The sequence below is a fragment of the Coregonus clupeaformis genome, chromosome 9 (assembly GCF_020615455.1).
Source record: "Coregonus clupeaformis isolate EN_2021a chromosome 9, ASM2061545v1, whole genome shotgun sequence".
Classification (NCBI taxonomy): domain Eukaryota; kingdom Metazoa; phylum Chordata; class Actinopteri; order Salmoniformes; family Salmonidae; genus Coregonus; species Coregonus clupeaformis.
The window spans coordinates 52,799,189-52,824,682 of record NC_059200.1 but is presented as its reverse complement, the minus strand read 5'-3'; the positions used below and the strand labels follow the sequence as shown (position 1 = coordinate 52,824,682).

General features: G+C 44.6%; 1 protein-coding gene across 2 annotated transcripts in view; it reads right to left on the bottom strand.

Annotated features, from left to right (window-relative positions):
* LOC121574084 (rabankyrin-5) overlaps positions 1-25,494 on the bottom strand; it is a 39,202-nt gene that overhangs the window by 3,289 nt on the left and 10,419 nt on the right. The window contains exons 8-24 of one of the 2 annotated variants that reach the window (XM_041886673.2): positions 25,149-25,353; positions 24,844-24,912; positions 24,395-24,600; positions 24,101-24,198; positions 23,660-23,867; positions 23,430-23,528; positions 22,108-22,261; positions 21,645-21,813; positions 21,253-21,371; positions 18,208-18,364; positions 17,528-17,728; positions 13,952-14,128; positions 13,315-13,462; positions 11,008-11,098; positions 7,849-7,973; positions 3,622-3,768; positions 82-172 (exon numbers count right to left, since the gene is read on the bottom strand). In XM_041886673.2, coding sequence (XP_041742607.1) covers positions 82-172; positions 3,622-3,768; positions 7,849-7,973; positions 11,008-11,098; positions 13,315-13,462; positions 13,952-14,128; positions 17,528-17,728; positions 18,208-18,364; positions 21,253-21,371; positions 21,645-21,813; positions 22,108-22,261; positions 23,430-23,528; positions 23,660-23,867; positions 24,101-24,198; positions 24,395-24,600; positions 24,844-24,912; positions 25,149-25,353 — 2,464 coding nt within the window. The remainder of the gene's footprint in view (positions 1-81; positions 173-3,621; positions 3,769-7,848; positions 7,974-11,007; positions 11,099-13,314; positions 13,463-13,951; positions 14,129-17,527; positions 17,729-18,207; positions 18,365-21,252; positions 21,372-21,644; positions 21,814-22,107; positions 22,262-23,429; positions 23,529-23,659; positions 23,868-24,100; positions 24,199-24,394; positions 24,601-24,843; positions 24,913-25,148; positions 25,354-25,494) is intronic. The other variant, XM_041886675.2, reaches the window with a different exon arrangement.

Below are 25,494 nucleotides of genomic sequence, written 5' to 3'. Positions count from 1 at the left end.
AAATTATGTAGCAACTGCAGATTTCCCCTTTAAAAGGACTGAAGCCGTCTTCATTAGGAAACAGTTTTTCCCGGTTCTTACCAGTGATGTTTTCTTGTGGTGACTCCAAACTTGGCAGCACATTCATAACAGTTTGATCCATCACACCACGGGGGCTCTTTGGACAACATATCTAAAACACACAAAACGTAAGGTTACTTGCCTAACCCTGGTTATGTGCTAATATGAGTGAGATGTATCACGTGGAGTTTGCTAGGACCGCCTACTCTATTGGAAGTACCTATCAAAAGCTTCTCTGTTGTAGACAGACAGGTAGCGGCGAATGAGGCGAGACCCTCACTTCCATAAAAGGAACCACTCTCCCGCCCTCTGGTTATTCGCAAGCATGCTTCTCTTTCTCACGCTCTTGCGAACAGGGGAATGCTTGATACAGCTCACTCATTATTAAAGAACTGGGGTTACGCAAGTAACCGTATGGGTGCCTGCCTCCCTCAAGTGCGTCTACTCCATTTTCTCATATGAGCACGGTCACAAAAGTGAGCTTCTGCACAGAGATTTGTTTTTCTTTTTCTTAACGCAGCCCTGCCTTCCCACTGCTGCGAAACTCTGAGAGGGGAAGGAGTAGCAACCGTTAAACCCAGAGAGAGAGAGGGTAGGGCAGAAAGCCGTAGACCCTGCACACTAGCTTCCTCAGCCGCAAGGGCTGCGCCCTAGGTTGGTCGACCCTTACTTTCCTTAGGAGGGTAAGAGGGCCGGATCCTTAATGCGGCTGCAGTGTAAGACTGCTTCCCTACAGGTTTGACTTGGTTCAGGGGCCTAGCCTGAGTTTTGGCAAACTGCTGCATTGCCAAGGACCTCAGTCCCCCAAGGCCAGCTCTTTGCACCCTGCCAGCTGTGAGCGAGATGCAGGAACCAAAAGGCTACCACGGGGCCCGGGTCTGCGGGGCAGCAGAAGTTGAAGGCTTCGCCGCCTTTCTTGCGCATTTCACACTTCTGCCACACGGCTTTGAAAAATAGAACCCAGTAGAAAATTGGTGATTTCATAGCGAACTGATGCTTATACCCCCCTGTATATATAGCCTCCCTACTGTCACTTTATTTTACTTCTGCTCTTTTTTTTCTCAACACTTTTTGTTGTTTTATTTTTACTTTTTTTGTTTAAAATAAATGCACTGTTGGTTAAGGGCTGTAAGTAAGCATTTCACTGTAATGTCTGCACCTGTTGTATTCGGCGCATGTGACCAATAAAATTTGATTTGATTTGATTTGATTTAATAGTAGATAGCCCTTGGGAAGTAACTGCGAATCCGCATCAATTATCCGCTATGAGAAAGAGCTGTCCACAACTGTGGTGGCACCCCCCGGTTGCGTCAAAGAGAGTCACTTATCGAAATAACACAGCCCTGTGCTCCTGTAGGGGACAGATATGTATTTTTGGAGGCACAGTGCTGTTAGGCACGGAGTGGGGAAAGTGCTTGTTGGCGACTGACATTTAACTCACTCAGCCTCGGTTTAAACCTCAAAAAGGTGCAGAGGGGAGAGCTTTAACTTGGAGGGCACTTGGTTAAGTAATCACAAAAACAACTGAACGTTATGTGAACCATGCCCGAGAGCCAAGTGGTAAAGCCAGCTTTGCCGCGTTAGCTAGCCTGTTTCAAGCCATCTCGAGGACCGAATCACCACCTAGCAGGGCCGGCTCAGTAAGCACAACGCACTCAATGCTAGGCGAACTAAATACCAGAGCTAAGCTAGCAATAGCCAGACTGGTTAGCTAGCTGGTGTTAGCAGTGAGGACTAGTAGCGTGGCCTAGCACAGGCCGGTACTCGGTAAAACCTCACTCGCATTACTTGTTAGAGAGCTGAATGAGCATGTTAGTTTCCCATTGCAGGGGCCATAACTCTGGGGGGGAAAGCATTGCTTAACCGGGTTATGCGTGCTAGTTGACGCTTAGCCGTGAGGTTTTTAGTGTTAGCTAGCTAGTGTTCACCTAGCTGGTGAATGGCCAAGCTAGCCAGCACCATGTTAGCCAAAGACAACCGTGTAAATAGCGTTGTTTCTTCGGGTTTGAGAGTCTCTTTTTACCTTAGCACCGTAAGGTGTAGCTGGTCAGTTTAGCCAATGAAAAAGAGTGAACATTGGGTGTACTAAAACGAGAGAAGCAAGCTTTTCAGCACTGCTGCAAATTAGCCTTGACAGGCGTGAACTAGTTCATTTGATGCCTCGCGGCTAATGGCTAGCTGAAGTGAGCACTGTGTATGAATGCTATAGCCGTGAGGCTATTGTAGGTGTTAGCTAGCTAGCAGACTCCTCGTGAGGCTAAGGGTAAGCTGTAGCTAGCACAGTGCTAGCCGAAAGGAACAGCATGGGTGCATTGTTCGAATTCGGGCTGAAAATCTCCCACGAACATAGGTTGTACTGAATGAGAGAAGGGAGCTAGCAATACTACCGTCTGGGCAGGTAGGGAACTTGTTTCTGCGTAATCTAGCCATGACAATGCAACCGTATGTGCAGGTAGGAATGCTAGTGTAGGTAGCTTGCTTTCCAGCGAGCTAGCCACCGTAAGCTAGCTAGTTAGAAGCCTCATGGCTAATGCTAGCTAGGGTGAGCATAGTAATGCGTATGCTAGCTAGCAGCTACCTCGTGGCTAAGGAACGCTGTAGCTAGCATAGTGCTAGCCGAAGGGAACCGCATGGGGACAGTTCAACTTTGGGTAGGTATTCTCCCACGACTGCAGAGTCGTGAGGCTAGCCAGTCGGTCTAGTTAGCACAAACAAATAAAAATAGGTTAAACTAGACGAGAGCAGGGAGCTAGTAATATTACTGTGTTGTAGGTAGTAATGCTGGTGTGGTTAGCTTGCCTGGGGCGTTAGCTAATTAGCAGCTACGTCGTGGTGAAGGTCTGCCGTGGCGAGCTCAGTGATGGCTGAAGGAAACCGCGTGTGGGCAGAGTTGGCCTTCAGATAGTTCTCCCGCGACCGATGGAGCCGTGAGGCTGAGACAGTCGGTCTAGTTAACACAACGGGTAAATGTAGGTTAAACTAGACAAGAGAAGGGAGCTAGCAATGCCATCATGTTGCAGGTAGGGTATGCTAGTGAGGTTAGCTTACCTCTCAGCGAGCTAGCCAAGTTAGCCTTGCAGCGTGGGCTAACCGAGTCTCAATAGCAAGCCGTGAGACAGAAGTAGAAAATGAATTTCTACACAAAAAAACAACAACTTCAGATTAGTACTCAACCTTCACGGTACACACGGTATCCAGTCGATATGAGGAGAGCTAGAGTAGTGAGGGAGAGAAGCGAGAAAGAGAGTGGCTCTTTTTGATAGGTATTTCCGAGAGAGTAGGCGGTCCTAGCGAAGCCCACGTGATATATTGAAACAAGTATTTGAAAGAGAACATAGTGAGAATTGTTCCCCTTCCTCTTAGAAATACCTATTTAAAATGTACCGACCGTAACGATAATGATTTTTGCAAGGATCAAAAGATCCTTAACTGATATATAACTAATGTAAACTACATGCTGTATTCTTATGAACTGTACTCTATGCTGAACTACTGTACAACAAACCAATTGCAGTGAACAGCATATCTATTCAAGGAGTACACCAGGACCAAGTGTCTCACCTAGAAGGCGGAAGAGCAGCTGCTTGGTGGCTACTTGGTAGTTGAAGATGTTGATTCCCTGGTTGTTGTTGAGGCCCATACGAGCCCCAGACCTCACAATTGCACGACACAGGTTAGCATTGCCCTTCACGTAGGCCAGCAACAGAACTGAGGAACAAAAATGTTTGATGTTATTCTTTAGAACAGAGGTGTCAAACATATGGCCAGCGGGGCAGATCCCGCGGGTGGTTTGCGTAAAACATTTATTTTTGTAGATTTCTTATTTTCTTCTGCCATTGAAATGACTTAAATCAAATTGAAACTGTAGAAATGATAATAGATCTACCTACATTTATAGTCTTCACTCTGTCCAAATTGCTAACATTTATCGACCATGAGGAAATATAATAAATTTTATGTTTGAAACCACTGTTCTAAAGAATAATCTTGACGTCAGTAAAACCAAGGAGCTGATCGTGGACTACAGGAGGAGAGAGCACGCCCCCATCCACATCAACGGGGCTGTAGTGGAGCTGGTCGAGAGATTCAAGTTCCTTGCCGTCCACATCACTAAGGACTTAACATGGTCCACACACACCTGCACAGTCGTGAAGAGGGCATGACAGCGCCTCTTCCCCCACAGGAGGCTAAAAAGATTTGGCATGGGCCCTCAGATCCTCAAGAAGTTCTACAACTGCACCATCGAGAGAAACTGGCTGCATCACCGCTTGGTATGGCAAATGCACCACCCTCGACCACAAAGTGCTGCAGAGGGTGGTGCGGACAGCCTATTACATCACTGGGGCAGAGCTCCCTGCCATCCAGGACCTCTATATCAGGCGGTCTCAGAGGAAGATCCGAAAAATTGCCAAAGACTCCAGATATCCAAGCCATACACTGTTCACTTTGCTACCGTCCGGCAAACGGTACCGGAGCATCAGCTCTCAGACCAACAGGCTCCGAGACAGCTTCCATCACCAAGCCATATGACTACTAAATAATTAAAATGTGCAGAAATCGCTAAGCAATTTTCTGGTTGCTAAAATTCTAATAGTTAACCTAATTTCAGTTTATGCGACAAAACAAGCAGTCGTGTAGAGATTGTACCATCTAAACCGCTGTGAAATATATTTCCATCACCAAAAATATTATATTTTCAGCGGTTTGAAGCTGGTGTACAAAACCGAAAATAAGATGCAAAAATTAAAACTTAAGCACGAGAAGCATAGAAATAGCGCACATAGAACAGATCTACTGCTTCTTAGACTTGCATTCAAAGAGAATGACAGATCTATAAATCACATTTATATGTGAATATGGTTGGGTCGCCCAAAAAGTTACATATTGCAGCTTTGATTAATGGTTACCCGGACTATCTACACTGACCATATCTAGCAGTGACTACGCACACTCAAGACTATATACAGTGCCTTCAGAATGTATTCACACCCGTTGAGTTTTTCCACATTTGTTGTGTTACAGCATGTATTTAAAACCGATTAAACTGTGTCACTGATCGACATACAATACCTCATAACGTCAAAGTGGAATTTTGTTTGTAGACATTTTTGGAAATTAATAACAAATGTAAAGCTTAAATGGCTTGAGACATTAAGTATTCAACCACTTTGTTATGGCAAGCCTAAATAACTTCAGGAGTAAATATATGCTTAACAAATCACATTATAAGGTGCAAGCGACTGTACAGATAATTGTAAGGTCCCTCAATCAAGTAGTGAATTTCAAGCACAGATTTAAGCACAAAGACCAGGGAGGTTTCTCAATGCCTTACAAAGAATGACACATATTGGTATATGTGATTTTTTTTATTTTAAATAAGCTGACGCTGAGCATTGTGAAGTTATTAATTAGGCTTTGGATGGTGTATCAATACACCCAGTCACTACAAAGATAAAGGCGTCCTTCCTAACTCAGTTGCTGGAGAGGAAGGAAACTGCTTAGGGATTTCAACATAAGGCCAATGGTGATTTTAAAACAGTTAGAGTTTAATAGTTGTGATAGGAGAAAACTGAGGATGGATCAACAACATTGTAGCTACTCCACAATACTAACCTAAATGACAGAGAAAAGGAAGCTTGTATAGAATACAAATATTCCAAAACATGTTGTTTGCAACAAGGCACTTCAGTAATACTGCAAAAAATGTGGCAAAGAAATTAACTTTTTGTCCTGAATACAAAATGTTATGTTTGGGGACAAATCCAACATCACTGAGTACCACTTCATATTTTCAAGCATGGCGGTGGCTGCATCATGTTATGGGTATGCTTGTCATTGGCAAAGACTAGGGAGTTTTTTAGGATAAAAATAAACAATATAGCTATAAGCACAGCTCAAACCCTAGAGGAAAACCTGGTTCAGTCTGCTCTCCAACAGACACTGGGAGACAAATTCATCTTTCAGCAGGACAATAACCTAAAACACGAGGCCAAATCTACACTGGAGTTGCATACCAAGATGACATTGAATGTTCCTTAGTGGCCTAGTTACAGTTTTGACTTAAATCAGCATGAAAATATATGGCAAGACTTGAAAATGGCTGTCTAGCAATGCTCAACAATCAACTTGACAGAGCTTGAAGAATTTTAAAAATAATAAATGGGCAAATATTGTACAATCCAGGTGTGCAAAGTTCTTAGAGACTTACCCAAAAAGACTCAAAGCTGTAATCGGCGCCAAAGGTGCTTCTACAAAGTATTGTCTCAGGGGTGTGTATATTTGTGTACATAAGATATCTGTATTTCATTTGAAATAGTTTTGCAAAAAATTATTAAAAAACATGTTATCACTATGGGGTATTGTGTGTAGATGGGTGAGAAAAAAAATCTGTCATAATTTTTCAATTCAGGCTGTAAAAACAAAAAGAGGAATAAGGGGTATGAATACTTTCTGAAGGCACTGTAAACGTCATTAAAATTGCTTATACAAGTCAGAGGCAGCTGTTAGTAAGGACTGAAATGCTCAACCCAAAGGGCCTTGATCCAGCCAGTTAGATAAAGATTACAGCAGCACCCAGCTCTCCTTCCTACCTGTGTTCAGGGCTGGGCGAGATATGTCCTGAATATCATATCTCGATTTTTTCTAACTTATGGGTGATTCATGATATACATCTCGATTTGAAATCTTTTCACTAAATAAGCTTTGTTGTACAAGTAAAGGTCAAATACAATGCATTGCAAACAGTCAGCAATAATTTAATAAATTCAGGGCTTGTAAAATTATACCTAGGCTAAATATAAGCCTTGCACAACCAAAAGACCCACTAATAATATATTATTTTATCAAAATAGTTTTACCTGCTTTTTTGTAATAATCACTGATATGGCTTTGAAATCTGTCTATGAAAATACCCTTTTGGTTAAACATTTCAACCGGAAACATGCATAATGCACATTCACTAATAATGACTAACTTCTTATAACACAGGTCTCATAAACAATCTCTCAAACACAAGCCCACATGCTAGTGAGTAGCCAGCTAATCTTTATAATTTTAAGTTTAGCCAACTTGGATCTATTTGCTAGCTAACAAAGTAGATCAGCTGAATTGTTATGAAAACACATTTTTGCTTGTAAAGCATGCTACCGTGTCCACTTCAGATGTTGAAATCAACCTTTTTCTCAGAATGAGTTGCTAATTCCTTAAATAAAAACAGTGTTTTATGCTTATGGCACATTTATAAAACAAACTAGACAGCTAGTATAACAGTCTTTGGGTAAAATGCTGCCAGCGGTACGTGACACTGCAATGCCGCTTGCGACAAACTGAGCATTAATTTTCCAGAATCAATGTTAATTAATATTCCTGTTTTAGTAATGTCTGCTCTGCGCAATTTGAAGAGTTGATATATAAAAAGGGTATCATTAGAAAGGTTAACTTCTCCTCCACTACAGTAAAATAATGTCTCAATGTCTTTTGGTGTCCATATGACCGATTCTGTTGGACCAAACCTGAAACGCAAATAGTGAGTTGAAACGCTCGTCAGAGGAAGAAGTGTTCTCTCATCTTTGTTATTGTGAGTGGCAGGGGGAGGGGCTTGGTATGTGTGTCTAAACGGGAAGGTGCACAGTCACAGCAGAAGGAATGAGACCAAAAAGACAACATGAGAACAAGTGGACATAAACGCTCATAAAAACAAACAAAAACGTGATTCTTGCGATACAGGTATTTGGAATATCTCGCTAAAACATTCATTTGAATTAAATTTGATATATTGCTCAACCCTACCTGTGTTCCCTTCATTGTCCGGTTTGTCCAGAGGGTACTCAGGCATACACTCCAAGAACAGTTCAAAGATGGCCGCCGCATTCTCTTTCCCATATTGCCCCAGAACGTGCATCGGTGACTGGCCCCTACAAAACAAACAATAGCTCAGTGTACAAACACATTAAACCTTTCCCTTTGTCCTTCAATTGTATGTATGTATGTATGTATGTATGTACGTACATACATACATACATACATGCATACATACATACATACATACACACACACTACCGTTCAAAAGTTTGGGGTCACTTAGAAATGTCCTTGTTTTCGAAAGAAAAGCAATTTTTTTGTCGATTAAAATAACAAATTGATCAGAAATACAGTGTAGACATTGTTAATGTTGTAAATGGCTATTGTAGCTGGAAACTGCAGATTTACAAAAGTATCTATATCCACAGTAAAACGAGTCCTATATCGACATAACCTGAAATGCCGCTCAGCAAGGAAGAAGCCACTGCTCCAAAACCGGCATAAAACAGCCAGACTACGGTTTGCAACTGCACATGGGGACAAAGATCGTACTTTTTGGAGAAATGTCCTCTGGTCTGATGAAACCAAAATATAACTGTTTGGCCATAATGACCATTGTTATGTTTGGAGGAAAAAGGGGGTGCTTGCAAGCCGAAGAACACCAACCGTGAAGCACGGGGGTGGCAGCATCATGCTGTGGGGGTGTTTTGCTGCATGAGGGACTGGTGCACTTCACAAAATAGATGGCATCACGAGGAAGGAAAATTATGTGGATATATTGAAGCAACATCTCAAGACATCAGTCAGGAAGTTAAAGCTTGGTCGCAAATGGGTCTTCCAAATGGACAATGACCCCAAGCATACTTCCAAAGTTGTGGCAAAATGGCTTAAGGACAACAAAGTCAAGGTATTGGAGTGGCCATCACAAAGCCCTGACCTCAATCCTATAGAACATTTGTGGGCAGAACTGAAAAAGCGTGTGCGAGCAAGGAGGCCTACAAACCTGACTCAGTTACACCAGCTCTGTCAGGAGGAATGGGCCAAAATTCACCCAACTTATTGTGGGAAGCTTGTGGAAGGCTACCCCAAACGTTTGACCCAAGTTAAACAATTTAAAGGCAATGCTACCAAATACTATTTGAGTGTATGTAAACTTCTGACCCACTGGGAATGTGATGAAAGAAATAAAAGCTTAAATAAATCATTCTCTACTATTATTCTTACATTTCACATTCTTAAAATAAAGTGGTGACCCTAACTGACCTAAGACAGGGAATTTTACTAGGATTAAATGTCAGGAATTGTGAAAAACTGAGTTTAAATGTGTTTGGCTAAGGTGTATGTAAACTTCCGACTTCAACTGTACATATACATACACACATATACAGCTGTGGAAAAAATTAAGAGACCACTGCAAATATTTCTTAAATCAGCATATCATGTACGACAGCCATTCCATTCCAGTGTCTGTTGAATTCCAACACAGGCACACCTCATTCTACTGAATTAGGTACTGATTAGGTGATCACCTGAACCAAATCTTATTTAACGAGGAAAAGTATAAAAACCACTGCTGTGGTCATCACTATCCTCTTGCAATAGGACTAGCTGGATGGCAAAAACAGTGCTAATAGTACCTCAAAAGTAATATTAATCAAAAAATAACTATTGACCATGCCAAAAGAGTTGAAAAGGAAAGTTTTGAATGAGGAAAAGATAGGTTCAATTCTAGCTTTACTGGCAGAGGGATACAGTGAGCGTCAGGTTGCTTCCATCCTTAAAATGTAAAGGACGGCAGCAGACATTGGGACAACAAAGCTACAGACCGGCAGAGGGCGAAAACAACTCTCTACTGACTGGGATGACCGCCAACTCATTCGAATGTCACTCAACAACCGTAGGATGACATCAAGTGACCTACAAAAATAATGGCAAACGGCAGCTGGGGTGAAGTGCACAGCGAGGACGGTTCGAAACAGTCTCCTAGGGGCAGTGCTGAAGTCGTGCAAAGCTAGAAAAAAGCCCTTCATCAATTGAGAAGCAAAGATGAGCCAGGCTGAGGTTTGCAAAACACCATAAGGATTGGTCCTCCGTAGAGGACTGGAGTAAGGTAATCTTCTCTGATGAGTCAAATTTTCAGCTTTGCCCAACACCTGGTCGTCTAATGGTTAGACGGAGACCTGGAGACGCCTACAAGCCAGTGTCTCGCACCCACTGTGAAATTTGGTGGAGGATCGGTGATGATCTGGGGGTGCTTCAGCAAGGCTGGAATCGGGCAGATTTGTCTTTGCGAAGGATGCATGAATCAAGTCACATACAATGTTGTCCTGGAAGAAAACTTGCTTCCTTTTGCTCTGACATTGTTCCCCAACTCTGAGGATTGGTTTTTCCAGCAGGACAATGCGCCATGCCACACAGCCAGGTCAATCAAGGTGTGGATGGAGGACCACCAGATCAAGACCCTGTCATTGCCAGCCCAATCTCCAGACCTGAACCCCATTGAAAACTTCTGGAATGTGATCAAGAGGAAGATGGATGGTCACAAGCCATCAAACAAAGCCGAGCTGCTTGAATTTTTGCACCAGGAGTGGCATTAAATCACCCAACATCAATGTGAAAGACTGGTGGAGAGCATGCCAAGACACATGAAAGCTGTGATTGAAAATCAGGGTTATTCCACCAAATATTGATTTCTGAACTCTTCCTAAGTTAAAACATTACTATTGTGTTGTTTAAAAATGAACATGAACTTATTTTCTTTGCATTATTCGAGGTCTGACAACACTGCATCATTTTTTGTTATTTTGACCAGTTGTCATTTTCTGCAAATAAATTCTCTAAATGACAATATTTTTATTTGGAATTTGGGAGAAATGTCAGTAGTTTATAGAATAAAACCAAAAATGTTATTTTTACCCAAACACATACCTATAAATAGTAAAACCAGAGAAACTGATAATTTTGCAATGGTCTCGTAATTGTTTCCGCAGCTGTATACACACACACACACACACACATTTGTCCTGATCTTACTTTCTGTTAATGTAAGAGCTTCAGCGAGAAAGATTTCCAATGTATTTATTACATTAAGCAAATCAATTTGAACTGTAAACCGGAACTGAACTACTGTTGAGAGAGGGAGTGTACCTGAGATTGAAGGCCTCCGCGTCAATGTTGGACTCTGTGAGAAGGGCTCGCACGTTATTAAGGCGACCCTGCATTACGGCCAGGTGCAGTGCTGAGGACAGAAAAGACAGAAGACAACCTGAGTATTAGAACGAGCTAAACTGAGATGAGGGACAAAGAAACAGTGAGTGCAGGGTACTGCATAGCAGAATTTCAAACTAATTCAATTACAGGAGTTGGAAATGTAATCTAAGCTGAAACAGCCCCATCAATACAGGACTAAGATCGAATCGTACTACACCGGCTCCGACGCTCGTCGGATGTGGCAGGGCTTGCAAACTATTACAGACTATAAAGGGAAGCACAGCCGCGAGCTGCCCAGTGACACGAGCCTACCAGATGAGCTAAATTCCTTCTATGCTCGCTTCGAAGCAAGTAACACTGAAACATGCATGAGAGCATCAGCTGTTCCGGATGACTGTGTGATCACGCTCTCCGTAGCCGATGTGAGCAAGACCTTTAAAAACAGGTCAACATTCACAAGGCCGCAGGGCCAGACGGATTACCAAGATGTGTACTCCGAGCATGTCCTGACCAACTGGCAAGTGTCTTCAGACACTTTCAACCTCTCCCTGTCTGAGTCTGTAATACCAACAAGTTTCAAGCAGACCACCATAGTCCCTGTGCCCAAGAACACTAAGATAACCTGCCTAAATGACTACCAACCCGTAGCACTCAAGTCTGTAGCCATGAAGTGCTTTGAAAGGCTGGTTATGGCTCACACAACACCATTATCCCAGAAACCCTAGACCCACTCTAATTTGCATACCGCCCCAACAGAGCCACAGATGATGCAATCTCTATTGCACTCCACACTGCCCTTTCACACCTGGACAAAAGGAACACCTACGTGAGAATGCTATTCATTGACTATGCTCAGCGTTCAACACCATAGTGCCCTCAAAGCTCATCACCAAGCTAAGGACCCTGGGACTAAACACCTCCCTCTGCAACTGGATCCTGGACTTCCTGACGGGCCGCCACCAGGTGGTAAGGGTAGGTAACAACACATCCGCCATGCTGATCCTCAACACGGGGGCCCCTCATGGGTGCGTGCTCAGTCCCCTCCTGTACTCCCTGTTCACTCATGACTGCATGGCCAGGCACGACTCAAACACCATCATTAAGTTTGCCAAAGACAATAGTGGTAGGCCTGATCACCGACAACGACGAGACAGCCTATAGGGAGGAGGTCAGAGACCTGGCCGTGTGGTGCCAAGACAACAACTTCTCCCTCAACGTGATCAAGACAAAGGAGATGGTGGACTACAGGAAAAAGAAGAGGACCGAGCATGCCCCCATTCTCATCGACGGGGCTGTAGTGGAGCAGGTTGAGAGCTTCAAGCTCCTTGGTGTCCACATCACCAACAAACTAACATGGTCCAATCACACCAAGACGGTCGTGAAGAGGGCACGACAAAACCTATTCCCCCTCAGGAGACTGAAAAGATTTGGCATGGGTCCTCAGATCCTCAAAAGGTTCTACAGCTGCACCATCGAGAGCATCCTGACTGGTTCCATCACTGCCTGGTATAGCAACTGCTCGACCTCCGACTGCAAGGCACTACAGAGGGTAGTGCGTACAGCCCTGTACATCACTGGGGCAAAGCTTCCTGCCATCCAGGATATCGATACCAGGCGGTGTGAGAGGAAGGCCCTAAAAATTGTCAAAGACTCCAGCCACCCTAGTCATAGACTGTTCTCTCTGCTACCGCACGGCAAGCGGTACCGGAGCGCCAAGTCTAGGTCCAAGAGGCTTCTAAACAGCTTCTACCCCCAAGCCATAAGACTCCTGAACATCTAATCAAATGGCTACCCAGACTATTTGCATTGCACGCCCCCCCCCCTTTTGCGCTGCTGCTGCTACTACTACTCTGTTTCCTATCTATGCATAGTCACTTTAATAACTCTACCTACATGTATATATTGCCTCGCCTGGCCAGTGCCCACGCACATTGACTCTGTACCGGTGCCCCCTGTATATAGCCTCGCTATTGTTATTTTACTGCTGCTCTTTATACACACACACATTTTTTTTTGGGGGGGGGGGTATTCTTTCTTAAAACTGCATTGTTGGTTAACATTTCACTGTAAGGTCTACACCTGTTGTATTCGGCGCATGTGACAAATAACATTTTATTTGATCTCATCTATGGTTGAGTCCCAAATGGCACCCTATTCTCCAATTCCCTGGTCAAAAGTAGTGCACTATACATGGGGAATAGGGTGCCATTTGGGACACAGCCTACATTACTGCTCAGTCGGTACCGTTGTTGCCATTCTCGTCCACAGCGGTGAAGTCCACTCCGTTCTCCAGCAGCACAGAGCAGATAGTAGCCAGGTCCTGCTGGGACGCTAGGTGTAGAGCTGTCTGTCTGTGTTTGGTCAGCTCATTCACTTTGGCCCCTGCCAGCAGCTGCAATGGACATAAGAGTCAGATAGGAGTCGAAATCAGACACACAAGCATCTCAGACACACAGAGACGTTGGTTGCATTCAAGGTTGTCTCTTTTACATTTGAGTTCCGTATCTCAGAACAGCATATTCATGTGGTTCCTGACATATTAAACACGTCACAATCTGGTAATCTGCACACCATGACGAAACATCCTAGATAGACAACACTTGGGGCTCCATTTTCTTGGGTTTGGTTAATACCACCACACCGTGACAGTATAAAGCCATGGAGCATGTTGATTGCATCAAAACCCAGCCCTTTCGTGCCACGGCCAGCTACTGCGCCATTGATTCCCACTGTGCTATAGTGCCACGCAAGAGCGCCAAGATCAACTTAGGTTTGTTAAAATAGAGCCCACATACACAGCTATTCAGACAGAATAACAGCTTCTCACACTGGTGAGAAAGCCGTTTAGCTCCAGGTGAGGAGGTAGGATAGGTATCATTACTAGGTTGCGGACGATGATCTCCGAGCCAGCCTGAACAGCCAGGTGTAGAGGAGTCTGCTTGGCAGCGTCCTGCACCCGGGAGTTCACGTTGGCCTCGACACTGATCAGGAACAGAACACTTTCGATGTCAGAGTTCTGCACCGCCACATGCAGGAAGTTACGCCCTTTGTTATCCACCTGAGAGGAAAGAGAATGATTGTGGGTTAGACTTCATCATACACAATGTGTTTGGCGTTACTAACAAAGGAGGGATGGGCACGGTTATTTAAATAGCTGAACGGACGTTAGTATGCGGCCTATTTTAACTCTTTACACTCGTACCCGTATACGGGTTCAAAATAACAGATTTGAAAACTGATAAGCACCTAAATTGGAACACGGTAGCAGTATAGTAACACGTTATACATGATGTCAGAGCTCAAGGTCTCCGCTTCACAGCGCAGTATTGTTTTGACTGACAGTGGTTCTTAACTTGAACAACGCCTGAAAAGAAGTTACTCCCATCACTCCCGCTAATTGGGCACCTTTTGCAAATGTTTTGTTGTCTGAGTGAGGAAACTGATGTAAATAATGAGGACTCGATGTACACTGCTCAAAAAAATAAAGGGAACATTAAAATAACACATCCTAGATCTGAATGAATGAAGTAATCTTATTAAATACTTTTTTCTTTACATAGTTGAATGCGCTGACAACAAAATCACACAAAAATGATCAATGGAAATCAAATTTATCAACCCATGGAGGTCTGGATTTGGAGTCACCCTCAAAATTTAAGTGGAAAACCACACTACAGGCTGATCCAATTTTGATGTAATGTCCTTAAAACAAGTCAAAATGAGGCTCAGTAGTGAGTGTGGCCTCCACGTGCCTGTATGACCTCCCTACAACGCCTGGGCATGCTCCTGATGAGGTGGCGGATGGTCTCCTGAGGGATCTCCTCCCAGACCTGGACTAAAGCATCCGCCAACTCCTGGACAGTCTGTGGTGCAACGTGGCGTTGGTGGATGGAGCGAGACATGATGTCCCAGATGTGCTCAATTGGATTCAGGTCTGGGGAACGGGCGGGCCAGTCCATAGCATCAATGCCTTCCTCTTGCAGGAACTGCTGACACACTCCAGCCACATGAGGTCTAGCATTGTCTTGCATTAGGAGGAACCTAGGGCCAACCGCACCAGCATATGGTCTCACAAGGGGTCTGAGGATCTCATCTCGGTACCTAATGGCAGTCAGGCTACCTCTGGCGAGCACATGGAAGGCTGTGCGGCCCCCCAAAGAAATGCCACCCCACACCATGACTGACCCACCGCCAAACCGGTCATGCTGGAGGATGTTGCAGGCAGCAGAACGTTCTCCACGGCGTCTCCAGACTCTGTCACGTGCTCAGTGTGAACCTGCTTTCATCTGTGAAGAGCACAGGGCACCAGTGGCGAATTTGCCAATCTTGGTGTTCTCTGGCAAATGCCAAACGTCTTGCACGGTGTTGGGCTGTAAGCACAACCCCCACCTGTGGACGTCGGGCCCTCATACCACCCTCATGGAGTCTGTTTCTGACCGTTTGAGCAGACACATGCACATGTGGCCTGCTGGAGGTCATTTTGCAGGGCTCTGGCAGTGCTCCTCCTGCTCCTCCTTGCACAAAGGCGGAGGTAGCAGTCCTGCTGCTGGGTTGTTGCCCTCCTACGGCCTCCTCCACGTCTCCTGATGTACTGGCCTGTCTCCTGGTAGCGCCTCCATGCTCTGGACACTACGCTGACAGACACAGCAAACCTGTTGTCTATTCCATTTGCACAACAGCATGTGAAATGTATTGTCAATCAGTGTTGCTTCCTAAGTGGACAGTTTGATTTCACAGAAGTGTGATTGACTTGGAGTTACATTGTGTTGTTTAAGTGTTCCCTTTATTTTTTTGAGCAGTGTATTTTGAAAGAGGAGACGTTGAAGATTATAATAAATACAGCTTTGATGTCATACAAGCAATCCAAAACACCCATTATTTGGAAATGTGAAGTGCACATTTGGACTCATAAAACTCATGTCATATACAGTGTCAACGTTTATGATCACTATGCTTGATGTAAAGTCACAAGATGACATAGCATCATACCTTAGGATCATTCTGTTCAGAAAAAGCTGTTTGTTGTATTGTGAAGAAATTTGACAGGGAACACGCACTTGAATGAACCGGACTATTGTAGGCGCACCAAAATTACAATCGTATTTTGTAACTTAGCTAGCCATGTTGGCAACAGAACACGCTTTCAAATTATGGCTCTATCCTGAGTCGCGCGAACAAGTCTCCATTTAAGCTGAAACTATATAAAGTACCAGTCAAGAGTTGACACACCTACTCACTCAAGGGTTTCTTTATTTTTTTACTACTTTCTACATTGTAGAATAATATTCATATTATGGCAAGAACAGCTCAAATAAGCAAAGAGAAATGACAGTCCATCATTGCTTTAAGACATGAAGGTCAGTCAATACGGAACATTTCAAGAACTTTTAACGTTTCTTCAAGCGCAGTCGCAAAAACCATCAAGCACTATGATGAAACTGGCTTACCTCTGCTGCAGAGGATAAGTTCATTAGAGTTAACTGCACCTCAGATTGCAGCCCAAATAAATGCTTCACAGAATTCAAGTAACAGACACATCTCAACATCAACTGTCTGCGTGAATCAGGCTTTCATGGTTGAATTGCTGCAAAGAAACCACTACTAAAGGACACCAATAAGAAGAAGAGACTTGCTTGGGCCAAGAAACACGAGCAATGGACATTAGACTGGTGGAAATCTGTCCTTTGGTCTGATGAGTCCAAATTTGAGATGTATGGTTACAACCGCTGTGTCTTTGTGAGACGCAGAGTAAGTGAACGGATGATCTCTGCATGTGTGGCTCCAACCGTGAAGCATGGAGGAGGTGGTGTGATGGTGTGGGTGTGCTTTGCTGGTGACACTGTTTGTGGTTTATTTAGAATTCAAGGCACACTTAACCAGCATGGCTACTACAGCATTCTGCAACGATACACCATCCCATCTGGTTTGGGCTTAGTGGGACTGTCATTTGTTTTTCAACAGGACAATGACCCAACACACCTCCAGGCTGTGTAAGGGCTGCATCAGATGACCTGGCCTCCACAATCCCCCAATCTCAACCCAATTGAGATGGTTTGGGATGAGTCGGACCTCAGAGTGAAGGAAAAGCAGCCAACAAGTGCTCAGCATATGTGGGAACTCCTTCAAGACTGTTGGAAAAGCATTCCTCATGAAGCTGATTGAGGGAATGCCAAGAGTGTGCAAAGCTGTCATCAAGGCAAAGGTTGGTTATTTGAAGAACACCTTTTTGGTTACTACATGATTCCATGTGTTATTTCATAGTTTTGATGTCTTCACTATTATTCTACAATGTAGAAAATAGTAAAAATAAAGAAAAACCATTGAATGAGTAGGTGTGTCCAAACTTTTGACTGATTTCAAATGCCCATCACTATAACAAAGGTAAAGTAACGGGGTAGTATGTGACAAAATAAACAGGGAGAAGTGATGTGTGTGTGTTTGTGTGAGTCTCTCTCACCTGTTCGGCAGCCCCGGGCTCTCTCTTGAGGATGGCCTCTGCAGCCTTGTTGTTCTTGTGTGTCATGGCGCAGGCGAAGGGGGTCATGCCCAGGCGATCACGCGCGTTCAGACGTATGTCCGGGTGGGATATGAGCAGCTGGATGATGACATTGTGCTGGCTGCTAATGGCAACGTGAATTGGAGCCCGGCCCTCTGAGTCCTGGGTAGACATAGCTCATATTAGCCACAATCAATGGACTTGGATGGGACAGACGCGAGATACTCATTTACATTTTTTTTTACATTTACGTCATTTAGCAGACGCTTTTATCCAGAGCGACTTACAGGAGCAATTAGGGTTAAGTGCCTTGCTCAAGGGCACATCGACATATTTGTCACCTAGTCGGCTCGGGGATTAGAACCAGCGCCCTTTCGGTTACTGGCACAACGCTCTTCACCACTAAGCTACCTGCCGCCCACTCACTCTCACTCATTAAGCATGCTTTTAGATCATGACTCTCAAAGTGGAGGAATCTATTAAAAGTGAGGAGTGGGAGATTCCTGTGCTTAGAGGAGTGACTGCCTGGTGAGACTGACCTGTGGATTGACAGTCAGTGAGACTGCATATGCTGAAAAGCTGTTGTAGATGGCCTAGGCTCCATGAGGAGTAAAAGGCCTAAGTAAGTAAGTAAGACGTACCTGTGTGTTGACATTGGCCCCAAACTCCAGAAGGCACTGCACCACCTCCTCCAGCCCCCAGCTGGCTGCCAGGTGGAGGGGTGACTGTCCGTCCCTGGCCTCCTCATCCCCCTCTCCGCTAGGACCCGGACGCCGCGGGCTGTTCACATCACAACCACTAGAGGAGAGACAGGATTAGACACATTTCAGCTGGCACTATACCAACAGGTTACAGTAAGAAACTAGAGCGTTGGAAGCCATTGACAGAGCAGCGTACACTCGACTAGAAAACACTGTAGATAGATCACTATCTGATATAGATCCTGTAAATAAAACTCAATTTCAAAGCGCTAAGTGTCTTTACCCTTTCATTCCTCTGTTAAACCAACATTAGAAATACACCCAGTTACCCCATGAACGAGTTGGCATGATAAAGTGGCTCTGTCGACAAGACAGATCACCTGAGGTAATTACAGAGCTACAGTAAGCCTGTTGGCTGGGACAGATTTGTATGGGCTGTGTGTGAGTTTACACAGTCATAAGGCATGGATCACACTGATTAACCATGAAACTACATCCTCTTGCTGACTCATTCAGAACCAAGATGGATTCCTCAACTATACTGAATAGAAATATATAAACGCAACATGCAACAATTTCAAATATTTTACTGAGTTACAGTTCATAAGGAAATCAGGTCAATTGAAATAAATTCAATAGGCCCCAATCTATGGATTTCACAAGACTGGGCAGGGGTGCAGCCATGGGTGGTGCGCCTTGGAGGGCATAGGCCCACCCACTGGGGAGCCAGGCCCAGCCAATCAGAATAACTTTATCCCCACAAAAGGGCTTTATTACAGACAGAAATACTACCACTTGAATTAGCAGCCAAACAACAATAAGTGTGAGCTTGATCATCACCCAGACCCAGGCTCTGCTAAACAGTAAAACCAACCCCCCCAAAAAAACACTGGCTTAACCCGGGTTGAAAATGGCAGAGTTGGGCACTAATTAGTGCCTAAATTGGAACATAGTGGCTGTACACCAACGTGCTATACATGACGTCAGAGCTCTGGCTCTGCCCTTCACAGCACTGTATGGGTTTTGACTGACAGCGGTTCTGAACGAGCACCTTGCCCACATCCCTCCCGGTAATTGGGCAACATTTGCAAATGTTTTGTTGTCCGAGTTAGGGAAATGCTGTAAATTAAGTTGACTCAATGTATTTAGAAAGATGAGGCGTTGAGGATTATAAAATCATTAATTGAGAGAAGGTAGTGATCACACAGGAAGATGATCTGTTCGCACCTCTCTTTTCTGCTGAAATTGGAGATATACTCTGCTTCTGCGCACTTTGTCAGACCCCCTCATGACTTTCCATGCACACCAAAATTACAATCTGTTTCTCTGAATTGCCTTGTGAAAGCTTAACACTGTAAGACCATATTTTATCATTTATAATCATGCCCACCTTACCCAATATACCGGTATTGATGCAAGGACCAGTTTGGGTTTTTACTTTACCTTCTAACAGTATTTGAATGTTGGGTTTGTTAAAATGTGATATGCCGTGTGTAACGTACATTTTTATAGTTTACACCGCTACTTGAGTCATCCCTCTCCACGCCACGTCACTCAAGGAGCGCATTTGTTGTTGCTTGACCAGGAGGGACTTGTGTTCAGTCTGCATGGTCAATGCAGCACATGCAACAATGTTGATGACAACGATGTTTCCACTTTGCTTCTTAATATAAATCCACATGCGTTCTATAATTGCACTATTAGTTTGTGTTTCTTACATCTGCAAACAGCTAGTTTGTCTTTTCTTAGCAAGTTATTTTTTTTTGGGGGGGTAGATCAGCTTAATATTGCTGATAGATTGTAACTTCCATCAATGTAATTGTCTGCATCACTTCCAGTCCCCCATGTTTTTTTTATATATATACTCCCTTTTATTACTTTTCAACCCCGCCATCCTTTCCAGACTTGGGGTAAATGAGTGAACAACAATTCTTAGCATGTTCTTGCTAAATAGTGTTAGCTAGCTAGCTAATAAATGTACTGAGTCAGAGCAAACGTAGCTAGCTGTCCAGCCTGGTACCAGTGATGGTGTAGGCCTAAATCAGCATATTGATTGTGCAACAATATCTTCTATGTCAAAGAGGAATAGGCAAAGCATGAATATGTTGGCTACATGAAGAATAAACATTTAAGGTAGCCAAAGATTATGGGGTCCCCTAGAAAACACTGACCAACACTTTGGTTCCTACCCGGTCACAATAACTCCTCCCTGGCATTTTCATTAGTTGTCATGTCAAACAACACTGTATTCAAAGTGCCCACTATTATATTCTAACTATGGAATTAGAATAATCATTCAATTTCCATGATTCCAACAGTTCACCCAAGTGTTTTGATCTAAAATGGTCAAATAGCAATTGCAACATTTGGTTAAAAATAAGGCCTTGATTTTTTGCCCATATCGTACAGCCCTACGTGGCAGTGTGGAAATGATCTCAAATGAGTGCAGGAAATGCAGAAATTGATGAAAATACTGGAAATTATTTTTGGTTGAAGTTGAACAGTATAAAACAATCAGAAAGGAGAAAGACCCATTGAAATCACGAAATCATGTATGTGTTGCCGCCGTAGGGTCACGCACTACTCATACAGCAAATGTAGAAGTTTTATTATTCAAAAACATAAAATACTGTCAAAGATTACAAAAATAGTGATTTGAAAACTATTGTGATATTATATTTTAGCCATATCGCCCAGCCCTATCCAGAGTATTTTCAGATTTAGTTATCAACAAATGCCGCAAAAAGGATTATGGGCACATTGATGGATAAGGGCATTAGAAGGTGAGGTGCCACTCTCTCGGATATAAAAAGCAGTTTATATATTTGTTATAAAAGAGGGATGAGTATCATTTGCTGTGAGACCATAGTAAAGGATGAGTGCAGCCACCCATTGAGGCGGGTCGGCAACACTCTCCATTCTACAAATATGTTAATTTGATCAAGAGGAATGAGTGCGTTGTGAGGGATGAGTGATCAGACAGACCTGCGGATGAGGAAGCAGGCGGTGACCTCGTTGTTCTCATCCACAGCCCTGTGGAGGAGGGTCTGCTGACAGCCTGAGGGACCAGAGCTCCAACTGGTGGCGTCACAACCGTGTCGGACCTACAGTAGCAGAGACCAGCAGACATATTCACATACCAATCCCACTCAAAACTAGGACCGGCCAGGAGTTTTTTTTCCTGACCTGGATGACTCCTCGCCCTACTTATGACATGCACGTTATAGACTAGCATACTGAGTTGAGGCTCTCACATACAACCATCATGGGATTCCATGGTCACTTATTTGCATTCATCTGTGAGCTCCCATTTCCACAACCACCACACTTCCTCCCCCTTCGCCGCCTTCTTTACCCCCCTCTTCCTCAGGTCTCACCAGTGTGGAGGCGATGTCCTCTAGGCCGTTCTCCAGGGCCAGCCACAGAGGGGGGTGTCCCCTCTCGTCCACCACGGACATGTCGGCCCCCCGTGTGCAGATTGCGTCCACCACCAGGGGGAGCTGGTTACTGATGGCCAGCTGCAGCGCAGTCTCACCCTCCTGGGTTCTGCGGGGATGGAGACATGTCGGTCTTTTACACCTACTTACATAAACACCTCACAGGGATACACAGCCAATGTGCAACACTACAGATCATATCATCTATGGCTTGTGCTACCATACATCTTTGCATTGTTGTATAAAATGGGAGACTGCTCCATTGTTTTTGTATGATACGTTGTCTGACTTTTAAGAAGGCAAATTAAATTCCCCTCGAGGGGAAATAAAGAATTGAGAAATGCAACTGCTGGTTTATGAAGCTCCTGATCTGTGACTTATTGTCCCCATCCTGTCCTCCTACTTGACATTGATGTCAGCCTGGTGCTCCAGGAGGAATAGGGCACTCTTGCTGTCCTGTCTGTGGATGGCCATGTGCAGCAGGGTCTGACCATTGGACATGGTGTCGTTGATGGACGCCCCAGAGCCCAGGAGTTGGGCTGCTATGGTGTGTATACCTGAGGGACAGACGAGAGACACAGGCAGACTGAATGCTGTGGATCCCGAACAGCAGTGAGGTTGAACACATGATCTGATGCAGAACATTGTTCCGTGAGACCAAACTACCCTTTTAAAATCCTATTTAAAATCCTGTCAATTGCACCTCTCCACTGTTGATTTGTTCTGTATCTTGATCGAACAGTGCGAAAAGTCCAAAAGAAGGTGCAAAGCACAGGCAAAGCAGTGGCGCACACGGCAGGAGCAGGACCTCAATCTGGGACAATCTGTAAGGGGAGCTACTGCTAGACTACAGTGGGGACTACGTCTATAGCAGCGGTTCCCAACCTTCTCCGTTCCGGGGACCACCAAATCAGTCAAAAGCACGAGGACCACCATTCGCGGAGTCACAAATAATTTAAAAAAATTATCTTGGTGGTCAAATTTAGTCCATTTTAGCAGTGAATGTTACAAGTTAAAGGCCTACTATTCTTATTAACAATTTGCATTGTGAAAAGTACATGTAAAAATAGCTTAAAATACTATTAATACTCCCAAGTGTTATTAATTTTGGAAGAAAATTAATCTATAATTTTTTTACGTTTAAAATGTGCGGACCCACAGGTTGAAAACCACCGGTCTATGGACTATGTTTTAGGTTGGACTATCATGACTAGAAACGTTTGGCTGCACATACCTCCGTTTGTCTCGCTATCCATGGCATGCGAGACTGGAAAAGGAGGAGGAAGTGTGAAGGAGTGAGCCCTACAAGGACATGAAGCTACTCAGTCTGTTTTTAAAAGGATACTCCGCGATTCTGGCAATTAAGTTGTTTTTCTACTTACCCAGAGTCAGATGAATTTGTGGAGTACCTGTAGACTTCCAATGACTGGAAGTCTAAAGGTACATTAGCATATGCTAGCCTACCTGTAGACTTCCAGTCATTGCGCTAACGCTTGTTAGCGTTGGCTCACAAAACTACCTCTAATTTCCTTCATACTGCACACAGAGATAAAAATGATATCCACAAGTTAATCTGACTCTGTTTATGTAGACAAACTCCATAATCTCACAGTATCCCTTTAAATGCATTTTAATTGATAGAGCGTCGGCCAGCTCTTTCACACTGACATAGCTAGTAGCTACCCATCTGGTGAGTGTAGTGTTTTTGTTGTTAGTGAAGCTTACCTGTCCAGAGGGCTAGGCCCAACACCGTCTGGTCCATGGAGTCTTTGAGGCTGAAGTCTGGGATGATTTGTAGGTTGTTGGTGGCGTGAAGAGCATTGGCTGGAAACACCAGGAAATGACATTGTCGGTATGCCGGTAACAAATTCAATATTCCCTCTGGGTGTCAATCATGTTCATTCATCTCCTGGGCTGATTGACGTGGAGCTGCTGCCCACTGTCCACTAACCTACCTTTCTGTTCCAGGATGACTGACACCACGTCGGGGTGGTTGTGTACGATGGCCATGTGGAGGGGGCTCTGCAGGGACACCCCCTGGGCCAGGGCCTCATCGGGGAGGGCCTTCTGGGTCTGCAGGTTAGGGTTAGCCCCCTGCTGGAGCAGCTCTGCCGTCAGGCCAGCCAGACCACAGCGACACGCCGTGTGGAGAGGGGTCTCACCCTATGGGCGAGGAGGAGGAGACATACATACACAGAGAGTCAGACATACAAACAGACAGGATAGAGTGTGTTTTTTTTTTATAGCTTGTATGACGCAGTAGTTTGTGATGCAGTGCAGTTTGAAGCAGCAGAACTTAAGATTCACTATTGCACTGTAGTGTCTGAAGTAGTCATTTGTGATGAACTGACAGGGGTGTGATGTATCGTGTGATTCTGCAGTACATAATTTCATACCCATTTGTTGGCATGGTTGACCTTTGCCCCATGTGTGGCCAGGAAGAGGGCGGCAGCCTCACTGCCTACACCTGCTGCCCTCTGCATGAGACAGTTCTCTGAGGAGGGATGGATGGAGGGAAGGAAGGAAGAAGTGAGAGAAGGAGAAAAAGAGTAAGATTCAACAACATAATAGTGCACTGACTTCCATATCGTTTCATACTTCATTTATTTTATTATTATTTCATTCAAGTTACAAATCATACATAAACATGTATACATTTTCGCATGTTCCCTTCAAATCAGACATTTTACCTGTGGCTGTGTCTGGTGCGTCTGGGTTACTGCCTCTCTGGATGAGCTGGGCAGCAAAGCTGTTTTCATCAAACAATGTTCCATTCTCCACCACCGGAGCGTCGTCCTCGAAGGGGTTAACGTTGGGGTCAGAGGACACGGTGATGTACTGCAGGGCCAGCCACAGAGCTGTGCTCCCCTCATGGTCCTTCAGGTCCAGGTCCAGCCTGAGGAGAGAGGCACAGGAGGAAAGAGGGGAGGAAAGAGGGGGGGGGGGGGCGAGAGGAAAGGGGCAAAGAGAGGAGGGAATAGGAGAGGAAAGGAGGAAAGAGAGGAATGGGGAAAGAGAGAAGGAAATATGACAGTAATACAGCAGGAAATAGAGGCTACACCTCAGGATGTTTTCAATAAGGTCAATGGGGACTAGGACATGTGGTTGGTTTAGTAAAAGGTTTTCTGTTTTAACTCACTGTTTACACTGTAGGAGCTGGTTGAACACAGGCTCGTTCCCCGACACCACCGCTTCATGTAGGGAAGTTCTGTGAAACAAAAACCAAAAACGTATAGCATCACAGTATTGGGATCATGAAGAAAAAAAACTCACACAAACAGATCAAAGCATTAGAAGCAATGGCAGATTGTGTCTATAAAGTTCAGATGCTGATTTGAAGTCAGAACAATCAGTCTAAATCAAGCTCCAACTCGAATAGACCGTTGCTATATCACACCAGATGGGCTCAATGGATCAGAGTGATTGCTGTATAGTATTACCCACCTTCCCTTGCTGTTCTGCATGTTGGGGTTGGCCCCTATCTTGAGTAGGGCCTCTGCGATGCGGGCCATGCCACTCATCACCTCCCCAGAGTGCTTCTTGGGGCTAAAAGAACACACCAGGTGCAGGGGGGTCTCCACCGCCCCGACCGTGGCCGCGTTCACCTGGGCCGAGTGGCGGATCAGGAAGGTGGAGGCGAACTCATCACCTGCGGGGGCAGAGGAAGAGAAGAAAGGGTGAGGGAATCAAGACGCACGTCTCCATTCTCCACACTTTCCCATTCCATGACTGGCTGTGTGTGCGGGTGCTGTAGTAGTGCGCACATCAGGAGACGTGTGGAGAAGTAGGA